Source organism: Salvelinus namaycush, unplaced genomic scaffold (genome assembly GCF_016432855.1).
Source record: "Salvelinus namaycush isolate Seneca unplaced genomic scaffold, SaNama_1.0 Scaffold4054, whole genome shotgun sequence".
Taxonomy (NCBI): domain Eukaryota; kingdom Metazoa; phylum Chordata; class Actinopteri; order Salmoniformes; family Salmonidae; genus Salvelinus; species Salvelinus namaycush.
The window spans coordinates 2501-15287 of record NW_024061069.1 but is presented as its reverse complement, the minus strand read 5'-3'; the positions used below and the strand labels follow the sequence as shown (position 1 = coordinate 15287).

Genomic DNA, 12787 nt, shown 5'->3' with positions numbered 1-12787 from the left:
CGGAGAGAGGGGTTAAGGCTCCCCAACGGGGGACAAACGGAGAGAGGGGTTAAGGCTCCCCAACGGGGGACAAATGGAGAGAGGGGTTAAGGCTTCCCAACGGGGGACAAACGGAGAGAGGGGTTAAGGCTTCCCAACGGGGGACAAATGGAGAGAGGGGTTAAGGCTTCCCAACGGGGGACAAACGGAGAGAGGGGTTAATGCTTCCCAACGGGGGACAAACGGAGAGAGGGGTTAAGGCTTCCCAACGGGGGACAAACGGAGAGAGGGGTTAAGGCTTCCCAACGGGGGACAAATGGAGAGAGGGGTTAAGGCTTCCCAACGGGGGACAAATGGAGAGAGGGGTTAAGGCTTCCCAACAGGGGACAAACGGAGAGAGGGGTTAATGCTTCCCAACGGGGGACAAACGGAGAGAGGGGTTAAGGCTTCCCAACGGGGGACAAACGGAGAGAGGGGTTAAGGCTTCCCAACGGGGGACAAACGGAGAGAGGGGTTAAGGCTCCCCAACGTGGGACAAACGGAGAGAGGGGTTAAGGCTTCCCAACGGGGGACAAATGGAGAGAGGGGTTAATGCTTCCCAACGGGGGACAAACGGAGAGAGGGGTTAAGGCTTCCCAACGGGGGACAAACGGAGAGAGGGGTTAAGGCTTCCCAACGGGGGACAAACGGAGAGAGGGGTTAAGGCTCCCCAACGGGGGACAAACGGAGAGAGGGGTTAAGGCTTCCCAACGGGGGACAAACGGAGAGAGGGGTTAAGGCTTCCCAACGGGGGACAAACGGAGAGAGGGGTTAATGCTTCCCAACGGGGGACAAACGGAGAGAGGGGTTAAGGCTTCCCAACGGGGGACAAACGGAGAGAGGGGTTAAGGCTTCCCAACGGGGGACAAACGGAGAGAGGGGTTAAGGCTCCCCAACGTGGGACAAACGGAGAGAGGGGTTAAGGCTTCCCAACGGGGGACAAATGGAGAGAGGGGTTAATGCTTCCCAACGGGGGACAAACGGAGAGAGGGGTTAAGGCTTCCCAACAGGGGACAAACGGAGAGAGGGGTTAAGGCTTCCCAACGGGGGACAAATGGAGAGAGGGGTTAAGGCTTCCCAACGGGGGACAAACGGAGAGAGGGGTTAAGGCTTCCCAACGGGGGACAAACGGAGAGAGGGGTTAAGGCTTCCCAACGGGGGACAAACGGAGAGAGGGGTTAAGGCTTCCCAACGGGGGACAAACGGAGAGAGGGGTTAAGGCTTCCCAACGGGGGACAAACGGAGAGAGGGGTTAAGGCTTCCCAACGGGGGACAAACGGAGAGAGGGGTTAAGGCTCCCCAACGTGGGACAAACGGAGAGAGGGGTTAAGGCTTCCCAACGGGGGACAAATGGAGAGAGGGGTTAATGCTTCCCAACGGGGGACAAACGGAGAGAGGGGTTAAGGCTTCCCAACAGGGGACAAACGGAGAGAGGGGTTAAGGCTTCCCAACGGGGGACAAATGGAGAGAGGGGTTAAGGCTTCCCAACGGGGGACAAACGGAGAGAGGGGTTAAGGCTTCCCAACGGGGGACAAACGGAGAGAGGGGTTAAGGCTTCCCAACGGGGGACAAACGGAGAGAGGGGTTAAGGCTTCCCAACGGGGGACAAATGGAGAGAGGGGTTAAGGCTTCCCAACGGGGGACAAACGGAGAGAGGGGTTAAGGCTTCCCAACGGGGGACAAACGGAGAGAGGGGTTAAGGCTTCCCAACGGGGGACAAACGGAGAGAGGGGTTAAGGCTTCCCAACGGGGGACAAACGGAGAGAGGGGTTAAGGCTTCCCAACGGGGGACAAACGGAGAGAGGGGTTAAGGCTTCCCAACGGGGGACAAACGGAGAGAGGGGTTAAGGCTTCCCAACGGGGGACAAACGGAGAGAGGGGTTAAGGCTTCCCAACGGGGGACAAACGGAGAGAGGGGTTAAGGCTTCCCAACGGGGGACAAACGGAGAGAGGGGTTAAGGCTCCCCAACGGGGGACAAATGGAGAGAGGGGTTAAGGCTCCCCAACGGGGGACAAACGGAGAGAGGGGTTAAGGCTCCCCAACGGGGGACAAATGGAGAGAGGGGTTAATGCTTCCCAACGGGGGACAAACGGAGAGAGGGGTTAATGCTCTTCTACAAGGTTGGCTTCATTCATTTTAAATGTCGTCCCTCCTGGAAGTCAACTGAATTGCTCCGTCCTCATTGAAATGAGAAGGTGAATGGTTGAATGGTGCAGTTACCAGACATCAGAGGTGGTGGTGAACACTCCATCTTTAAGGGACTCGGGGGACATCCATCGGACCGGCAGCAACCCCTTTCCTCCTTTACGGTAGTAGTCTGTCTCATAGATGTCTCTGGTCATACCGAAATCTACTCACAACACAGGGAAGACGGGGGGAAAGGACTTAACATGCATGTCTAAAAACATTGTTCACATCAATATACTAGGCTAAATTACTAGGCCGAATTGAAGTGTAATTCTTTAGGAGGAAGTCTGTCTGTTCGTACCACCTATCTTGACGGTGTAGTCGTCTGCCACCATACAGTTCCTGGCGGCCAGGTCTCTGTGGACAAACTTGTTAGCGTTGAGATAGGACATCCCGTCAGCTATCTCCCCAGCCATCTGAATAATCTTCTTCAGAGGAGGGAGGTTGAGACTGTAGGACTGGGACGGCTGTAGGGGAGGAGAGAGGAGAGAGGAGGTTGAGACTGTAGGACTGGGACGGCTGTAGGGGAGGAGAGAGGAGAGGAGAGAGGAGGTTGAGACTGTAGGACTGGGACGGCTGTAGGGGAGGAGAGAGGAGAGGAGAGAGGAGGTTGAGACTGTAGGACTGGGACGGCTGTAGGGGAGGAGAGGAGAGAGAGGAGGTTGAGACTGTAGGACTGGGACGGCTGTAGGGGAGGAGAGAGGAGAGAGGAGGTTGAGACTGTAGGACTGGGACGGCTGTAGGGGAGGAGAGAGGAGAGGAGAGAGGAGGTTGAGACTGTAGGACTGGGACGGCTGTAGGGGAGGAGAGAGGAGAGGAGAGAGGAGGTTGAGACTGTAGGACTGGGACGGCTGTAGGGGAGGAGAGAGGAGAGAGGAGGTTGAGACTGTAGGACTGGGACGGCTGTAGGGGAGGAGAGAGGAGAGGAGAGGTTGAGACTGTAGGACTGGGACGGCTGTAGGGGAGGAGAGAGGAGAGGAGGTTGAGACTGTAGGACTGGGACGGCTGTAGGGGAGGAGAGAGGAGAGAGGAGGTTGAGACTGTAGGACTGGGACGGCTGTAGGGGAGGAGAGAGGAGAGGAGAGAGGAGGTTGAGACTGTAGGACTGGGACGGCTGTAGGGGAGGAGAGAGGAGAGGAGAGGTTGAGACTGTAGGACTGGGACGGCTGTAGGGGAGGAGAGAGGAGAGGAGAGGTTGAGACTGTAGGACTGGGACGGCTGTAGGGGAGGAGAGAGGAGAGAGGAGGTTGAGACTGTAGGACTGGGACGGCTGTAGGGGAGGAGAGAGGAGAGGAGAGAGGAGGTTGAGACTGTAGGACTGGGACGGCTGTAGGGGAGGAGAGAGGAGAGAGGAGGTTGAGACTGTAGGACTGGGACGGCTGTAGGGGAGGAGAGGAGAGAGAGGAGGTTGAGACTGTAGGACTGGGACGGCTGTAGGGGAGGAGAGAGGAGAGAGGAGGTTGAGACTAGGACTGGGACGGCTGTAGGGGAGGAGAGAGGAGAGGAGAGAGGAGGTTGAGACTGTAGGACTGGGACGGCTGTAGGGGAGGAGAGAGGAGAGAGGAGGTTGAGACTGTAGGACTGGGACGGCTGTAGGGGAGGAGAGAGGAGAGGAGAGGTTGAGACTGTAGGACTGGGACGGCTGTAGGGGAGGAGAGAGGAGAGAGAGGAGGTTGAGACTGTAGGACTGGGACGGCTGTAGGGGAGGAGAGAGGAGAGGAGCGAGAGGAGGTTGAGACTGTAGGACTGGGACGGCTGTAGGGGAGGAGGGAGGAGAGAGGAGGTTGAGACTGTAGGACTGGGACGGCTGTAGGGGAGGAGAGAGGAGAGGAGAGAGGAGGTTGAGACTGTAGGACTGGGACGGCTGTAGGGGAGGAGAGAGGAGAGAGAGGAGGTTGAGACTGTAGGACTGGGACGGCTGTAGGGGAGGAGAGAGGAGAGGAGAGAGAGGAGGTTGAGACTGTAGGACTGGGACGGCTGTAGGGGAGGAGGGAGGAGAGAGGAGGTTGAGACTGTAGGACTGGGACGGCTGTAGGGGAGGAGAGAGGAGAGAGGAGGTTGAGACTGTAGGACTGGGACGGCTGTAGGGGAGGAGAGAGGAGAGGAGAGGAGGTTGAGACTGTAGGACTGGGACGGCTGTAGGGGAGGAGAGAGGAGAGGAGGTTGAGACTGTAGGACTGGGACGGCTGTAGGGGAGGAGAGAGGAGAGGAGAGAGGAGGTTGAGACTGTAGGACTGGGACGGCTGTAGGGGAGGAGAGAGGAGAGAGGAGGTTGAGACTGTAGGACTGGGACGGCTGTAGGGGAGGAGAGAGGAGAGGAGAGAGAGGAGGTTGAGACTGTAGGACTGGGACGGCTGTAGGGGAGGAGAGGAGAGAGAGGAGGTTGAGACTGTAGGACTGGGACGGCTGTAGGGGAGGAGAGAGGAGAGGAGGTTGAGACTGTAGGACTGGGACGGCTGTAGGGGAGGAGAGAGGAGAGGAGAGAGGAGGTTGAGACTGTAGGACTGGGACGGCTGTAGGGGAGGAGAGAGGAGAGGAGAGGTTGAGACTGTAGGACTGGGACGGCTGTAGGGGAGGAGAGAGGAGAGGAGAGGTTGAGACTGTAGGACTGGGACGGCTGTAGGGGAGGAGAGAGGAGAGAGGAGGTTGAGACTGTAGGACTGGGACGGCTGTAGGGGAGGAGAGAGGAGAGAGGAGGTTGAGACTGTAGGACTGGGACGGCTGTAGGGGAGGAGAGAGGAGAGAGGAGGTTGAGACTGTAGGACTGGGACGGCTGTAGGGGAGGAGAGAGGAGAGAGGAGGTTGAGACTGTAGGACTGGGACGGCTGTAGGGGAGGAGAGAGGAGGTTAGAGTCCATGTGGGAGCTGAGGTGGGTAAGGTAGAGGACAGAGTAGGAAGGTTCAGGTAGGGAGATGGGATGAGGTATTGAAGGGTTAGGGGGTAGAGTAGGGCTCGGTGACGTAAGGGCCTGTCACGCAATGGTGCCAGAGGGGATGGATGGTAACGTAAGGGCCTGTCACGCAATGGTGCCAGAGGGGATGGATGGTAACGTAAGGGCCTGTCACGCAATGGTGCCAGAGGGGATGGATGGTAACGTAAGGGCCTGTCACGCAATGGTGCCAGAGGGGATGGATGGTAACGTAAGGGCCTGTCACGCAATGGTGCCAGAGGGGATGGATGGTAACGTAAGGGCCTGTCACGCAATGGTGCCAGAGGGGATGGATGGTAACGTAAGGGCCTGTCACGCAATGGTGCCAGAGGGGATGGATGGTAACGTAAGGGCCTGTCACGCAATGGTGCCAGAGGGGATGGATGGTAACGTAAGGGCCTGTCACGCAATGGTGCCAGAGGGGATGGATGCCGGTTTACCGGCTCCTAACCAACTGTGCTATGTTGTGTGTTATTTTAGTGTTGTTTGTAACTTATTTTGTACATAATGCTGATGCTACCGTCTCGTAAGACTGGAAAGAGCTTCTGGACATCAGAACAGCGATGACTCACCTCCAACTGGACAACGTGTTTAATTTAATGAGTCGGACGCGAAGGCTATACTGTTGCTCCCAGTACCAGGCCCAAATCCCTGTCATTCGCTTGAAGAAAAGATGGAGATACAGGGGATGTAGGTCAGGGTGCCTTGTGAGGATTCGTAGGCGAGTGGGTAACCCGCATCCACCATCCTTTCTATTAGCGAACGTAAACTCACTGGAGAATAAACTGGATAAACTCTGTTCGAGATGATCCTACCAACAGGACATTAAAAACTGTAATATCTTATGTTTCAGCGAGTCGTGGCTGAATGACGACGCTGATATTATACATTTGGCTGGGTTTTCTAGAACAGCTTCGTCTGGGAAGACGAGGGGTGGTGTTGTGTGTCTATTTGTCAATTACAGCTAATATTAAGGAAGTCTCGAGATATTGCTCACCAGAGGTAGAGTTTCTTTTTACATTTTTTAAATTTCACCTTTATTTAACCAGGTAGGCCAGTTGAGAACAAGTTCTCATTTACAACTGCGACCTGGCCAAGATAGAGCAAAGCAGTGCGACACAAACAGCACAGAGTTACGTATGGGTTAAACAAACATACAGTCAATAATACAATAGAAAAAAGTATATATATACAGTGTGTGCAAATGAGGTGAGATAAGGGAGGTAAGGCAATAAATGGGCCATAATGGCAAAGTAACTACAATTTAGTAATTAAACACTGGAGTGATAGATGTGCAGAAGATGAATGTGCAAGTAAAGATACTGCAAAGGAGCAAAATAAAATAAAATAAATAACAGTATGGGGATGAGGTAGATAGATGGGTTGTTGACAGATGGGCTATGTACAGGTGCAGTGATCTGTGAGCTGCTCTGACAGCTGGTGCTTAAAGCTAGTGAGGGAGATATGAGTCTCCAGCTTCAGAGATGTTTGCAGTTTGTTCCAGTCATTGGCAGCAGAGAACTGGAAGGAAAGGCGGCCAAAAGAGGAGTTGGCTTTGGGGGTGACCAGGGAAATATACCTGCTGGAGCGCGTGCTACGGGTGGGTGCTGCTATGGTGACCAGTGAGCTGAGATAAGGCGGGGCTTTACCTAGCAGAGACTTGTAGATGACCTGGAGCCAGTGGGTTTGGCGATGAATATGTAGTGAGGGCCAGCCAATGAGAGCATGTCGCAATGGTGGGTAGTATATGGGGCTTTGGTGACAAAACGGATGGCACTGTGATAGACTACATCCAATTTGCTGAGTAGAGTGTTGGAGGCTATTTTGTAAATGACATCGCCGAAGTCAAGGATCGGTAGGATGGTCAGTTTTACGAGGGTATGTTTGGCAGCAAGAGTGAAGGAGGCTTTGTTGCGAAATAGGAAGCCGATTCTAGATTTAGATTTAGGATTGAAGATGCTTAATGTGAGTCTGGAAGGAGAGTTTACAGTCTAACCAGACACCTAGGTATTTGTAGTTGTCCACATATTCTAAGTCAGAGCCGTCCAGAGTAGTGATGCTGGATGGGCGGGCAGGTGCTGGTAGCGATCGGTTGAAGAGCATGCATTTAGTTTTACTTGCATTTAAGAGCAGTTGGAGGCCACGGAAGGAGTGTTGTATGGCATTGAAGCTCGTCTGGAGGTTAGTTATTAACACAGTGTCCAAAGAAGGGCCAGATGTATACAGAAGTATTCAATAGTACATCATGATAAACTGTTGACCACACTTTCTACCACGAGAGCCGTCTATTTACCGATGCTGGCACTAAGACCGCACTCAACCAGCTGTATGAGGCCACTCAACCAGCTGTATGAGGCCACTCAACCAGCTGTATGAGGCCACTCAACCAGCTGTATGAGGCCACTCAACCAGCTGTATGAGGCCACTCAACCAGCTGTATGAGGCCACTCAACCAGCTGTATGAGGCCACTCAACCAGCTGTATGAGGCCACTCAACCAGCTGTATGAGGCCACTCAACCAGCTGTATGAGGCCACTCAACCAGCTGTATGAGGCCACTCAACCAGCTGTATGAGGCCACTCAGCGAGCTGTATGAGGCCACTCAACCAGCTGTATAAGGCCACTCAACCAGCTGTATAAGGCCACTCAACCAGCTGTATAAGGCCACTCAGCCAGCTGTATGAGGCCACTCAACCAGCTGTATGAGGCCACTCAACCAGCTGTATAAGGCCACTCAGCGAGCTGTATAAGGCCACTCAACCAGCTGTATGAGGCCACTCAACCAGCTGTATGAGGCCACTCAACCAGCTGTATGAGGCCACTCAACCAGCTGTATGAGGCCACTCAACCAGCTGTATGAGGCCACTCAGCGAGCTGTATGAGGCCACTCAACCAGCTGTATAAGGCCACTCAACCAGCTGTATAAGGCCACTCAACCAGCTGTATGAGGCCACTCAGCGAGCTGTATAAGGCCACTCAACCAGCTGTATAAGGCCACTCAACCAGCTGTATAAGGCCACTCAACCAGCTGTATAAGGCCACTCAACCAGCTGTATAAGGCCACTCAGCGAGCTGTATAAGGCCACTCAGCGAGCTGTATAAGGCCACTCAACCAGCTGTATGAGGCCACTCAACCAGCTGTATGAGGCCACTCAGCGAGCTGTATGAGGCCACTCAACCAGCTGTATAAGGCCACTCAGCGAGCTGTATGAGGCCACTCAACCAGCTGTATAAGGCCACTCAACCAGCTGTATAAGGCCACTCAGCGAGCTGTATGAGGCCACTCAGCGAGCTGTATGAGGCCACTCAACCAGCTGTATGAGGCCACTCAACCAGCTGTATAAGGCCACTCAGCGAGCTGTATGAGGCCACTCAACCAGCTGTATAAGGCCACTCAGCGAGCTGTATGAGGCCACTCAACCAGCTGTATAAGGCCACTCAACCAGCTGTATAAGGCCACTCAGCGAGCTGTATGAGGCCACTCAACCAGCTGTATAAGGCCACTCAACCAGCTGTATAAGGCCACTCAGCGAGCTGTATGAGGCCACTCAACGAGCTGTATAAGGCCACTCAGCGAGCTGTATAAGGCCACCCAACGAGCTGTATAAGGCCACTCAACCAGCTGTATGAGGCCACTCAACCAGCTGTATAAGGCCACTCAACCAGCTGTATAAGGCCACTCAACCAGCTGTATAAGGCCACTCAACCAGCTGTATAAGGCCACCCAACGAGCTGTATAAGGCCACCCAACGAGCTGTATAAGGCCACTCAACCAGCTGTATAAGGCCACTCAGCGAGCTGTATAAGGCCACCCAACGAGCTGTATAAGGCCACTCAACCAGCTGTAGAAGGTCATAAGCAAACAAGAACATGCTCATCCAGAGGAGGCGCTCCTAGTGGCCGGGGACTTTAATGCAGGGAAACTTAAATCTGTTGTACCTCATTTCTACCAGGATGGTACCTGTGCAACCAGAGGTAAAAACTCTGACCATCTTTACCCCGCATACAAAGCTCTCCCTCGCCCTCCATTTTGGCAAATATGACCATAATTCCTGCTTACACGCAAAAACTAAAGCAGGAAGTACCGGTGACTCCCTCAATACGGAAGTGGTCAGATGACGCAGATGCTACGCTACAGGACCGTTTTGCTAGCACAGACTGGAATAAGTTCAGGGATTCATCCAATGGCATTGAGGAGTATACCACCGCAGTCACCGGCTTCATTAATAAGTGTCTCGACGACGTCGTTCTCACAGTGACCGTACGTACATATCTCAACCAGAAGCCATGGATTGCAGGCAACATCCGCACCGAGCTAAAGGCTAGAGCTGCCTCTTTCAAGGAGCGAGACACTAATCCGGACACTTATAAGAAATCCCGCTATGCCCTCAGACGAACCACCAAACAGGCAAAGAGTCTATACAGGACTAAGATTGAATCCTCCTACACCAGCTGACGCTCGTCGGATGTGGAACGATTACGGACTACAAAGGGAAACCCAGCCGCGAGCTGCCCAGTGAAGCTTGCCTACCAGACCGGCTAAATGCCTTTTATGCTCGCTTCGAGGCAAGCAACACTGAAGCATGCATTAGAGCACCAGCTGTTTCGAACAACTGTGTGATCACGCTCTCCGTAGCCAATGTGAGCAAGACCTTTAAACAGGTCAACATTCACAAGTCCACGGGGCCAGACAGATTACCAGAACATGTACTCAGAGCATACGCGGACCAACTGTAAGTTGGGTCTGTAATACCTACATGTCTGTAATACCTAAATGTTTCAAGCAGACCACAATAGTCCCTGTGCCCAAGAAAGTGAAGGTAACCTGCCTAAATGACTACCGCCCCGTAGCACTCACGTCAGTAGCCATGAAATGCTTTGAAAGGCTGGTCATGGCTCACATCAACACCATCATCCCAGAAACACTAGACCCACTCCAATTTGCATACCTCCCTAACAAATCCACAGATGACACAATCTCAAATTCACTCCACACTGCCCTTTCCCGTGTGGACAAAAGGAACACTTATGTGAGAATTCTGTTCATTGACTACAGCTCAGAGTTCAACACCATAGTTCCCTCAAAGCTCATCACTAAGCTAAGGACCCTGGGACTAAACACCACCCTCTGCAACTGGATCCCTGCCATCCAGGACCTCTATACCAGGCTCCCTGCCATCCACGGCCTCTATACCAGGCTCCCTGCCACCCACGACCTCTATACCAGGCTCCCTGCCACCCAGGACCTCTATACCAGGCGCCCTGCCACCCACGACCTCTATACCAGGCTCCCTGCCACCCAGGACCTCTATACCAGGCTCCCTGCCACCCAGGACCTCTATACCAGGCTCCCTGCCACCCAGGACCTCTATACCAGGCTCCCTGCCACCCAGGACCTCTATACCAGGCTCCCTGCCACCCAGGACCTCTATACCAGGCTCCCTGCCACCCAGGACCTCTATACCAGGCTCCCTGCCACCCAGGACCTCTATAAAAGGATCCCTGCCATCCAGGACCTCTATACCAGGCTCCCTGCCATCCAGGACCTCTATACCAGGCTCCCTGCCATCCAGGACCTCTATACTAGGCAGTGTCAGGCAGTGTCACATTTTTTGAAAACTCCAGTCACCCAAGATCAAGACTGTTCTCTCTGCTACCGCACGGTACCGGAGCGCCAAGTCTAGGTCCAAAAGGCTCCTTAATATGGTCGAATCCGGAAACTATCATCTCGAAAACAAAACGTTTATTCTTTCAGTGAAATACGGAACCGTTCCGTATTTTATCTAACGGGTGGCATCCATCAGTCTAAATATTCCTGTTACATTGCACAACCTTCAATGTTATGTCATAATTACGTAAAACTCTGGCAAATTAGTTCGCAAAGAGCCAGGCGGCCCAAACTGTTGCATATACCCTGACTCTGCGTGCAATGAACGCAAGAGAAGTGACACAATTTCACCTGGTTAATATTGCCTGCTAACCTGGATTTCTTTTAGCTAAATATGCAGGTCTAAAAATATATACTTCTGTGTATTGATTTTAAGAAAGGCATTGATGTTTATGGTTAGGTACACGTTGGAGCAACGACAGTCCTTTTCCGCAAATGCGCACCGCATCGATTATATGCAACGCAGGACACGCTAGATAACGCAGGACACGTATTTTATAAGATAAGTTTAATGCTAGCTAGCAACTTACCTTGGCTTCTTACTGCATTCGCGTAACAGGCGGGCTCTTCGTGAGGCAGGTGGTTAGAGCGTTGGACTAGTTAACCGTAAGGTTGCAAGATTGAATCCCCGAGCTGACAAGGTAAAAATCTGTCGTTCTGCCCCTGAACAAGGCAGTTAACCCACCGTCATTGAAAATAAGAATGTGTTCTTAACTGACTTGCCTCGTTAAATAATAATAGTTAAATAATGATTAAATAAAGGTGAAAAAAATAAAAACAATGACTGATTTCCGATTGTTATGAAAACTTGAAATCGGCCCTAATTAAATCGGCCATTCCGATTAATCGGTCGACCTCTAGTCAGGATGAGGGGTTAGGGGTCAGGATGAGGGGTTAGGGGTCAGGATGAGGTAACTTACATCTTTAGCCCGTAGTGACCTCAGGTGACTAGGTGATAGGGGTTAGGGGTCAGGATGAGGGGTTAGGGGTCAGGATGAAGTAACTTACATCTTTAGCCCGTAGTGACCTCAGGTGACTCTTCAGATCTCCTTTAGTCATCAGCTCCATGATGACCAAGGTGGGCTGGCCCTGAGAAACCACGCCCAGCAGACGCACCTGCACCAATCACAGCACACAAATGACACCAGTGGTCAGAGCCCACATCCTGAACTGACAAACAGTGGGCTCCTTATATGGTCACAGAAACATAAGACAGGAGGTGTGGAGTATTAGGTCAACATTTAGACATGACGTGTGTGTGTGTGTGTGTGTGTGTGTGTGTGTGTGTGTGTGTGTGTGTGTGTCATACCACATGATGACAGTTGAACTCCTTCATAACAGAAGCTTCATTGAGGAACTCGATTCTCTCTCTCATGCTGGCTGACTCGTTCACCGTCTTAATGGCCACACACGTCTCTGGCTCGTCCTTCACAACTCCCTTAGCGACGCCCTCGTACACCATGCCAAACGACCCCTGACCCAACTCTCTGTTCATCGTGATCTTCTCCCTCAACACCTCCCATTCATCTGGTACATACACTAGAGGAGAGGAGAGGGTTAACAGACAACTACATCACAGTACCACACAGCCTGACTACCTTCAGGTACTTCCTCTGTCTCTATCAGGTGATGTGATCACTACAGGTACTTCATCTATCAGGTGATGAGGTCACTACAGGTACTTCCTCTCTGTCTCTATCAGGTGATGAGGTCACTACAGGTACTTCCTCTCTGTCTCTATCAGGTGATGAGGTCACTACAGGTACTTCCTCTACCAGGTGATGATGTCACTACAGGTACATCCTCTCTGTCTCTATCAGGTGATGAGGTCACTACAGGTACTTCCTCTCTGTCTCTATCAGGTGATGTGGTCACTACAGGTACTTACTCTACCAGGTGATGAGGTCACTACAGGTACTTCCTCTCTGTCTCTATCAGGTGATGTGGTCACTACAGGTACTTCCTCTATCAGGTGATGTGGTC

General features: G+C 52.6%; 1 protein-coding gene across 1 annotated transcript in view; it reads right to left on the bottom strand.

Moving 5' to 3' along the window:
* Positions 1-2112: 2112 nt before the first annotated feature.
* LOC120041099 (insulin-like growth factor 1 receptor) overlaps positions 2113-12787 on the bottom strand; it is a gene marked incomplete at its 5' end in the record, with an annotated part of 12522 nt that continues 1847 nt past the window's right edge. Inside the window, 4 exons of the mRNA XM_038986065.1 lie at positions 2113-2369; positions 2508-2673; positions 11813-11920; positions 12114-12343. Coding sequence (XP_038841993.1) covers positions 2236-2369; positions 2508-2673; positions 11813-11920; positions 12114-12343 — 638 coding nt within the window. The remainder of the gene's footprint in view (positions 2370-2507; positions 2674-11812; positions 11921-12113; positions 12344-12787) is intronic.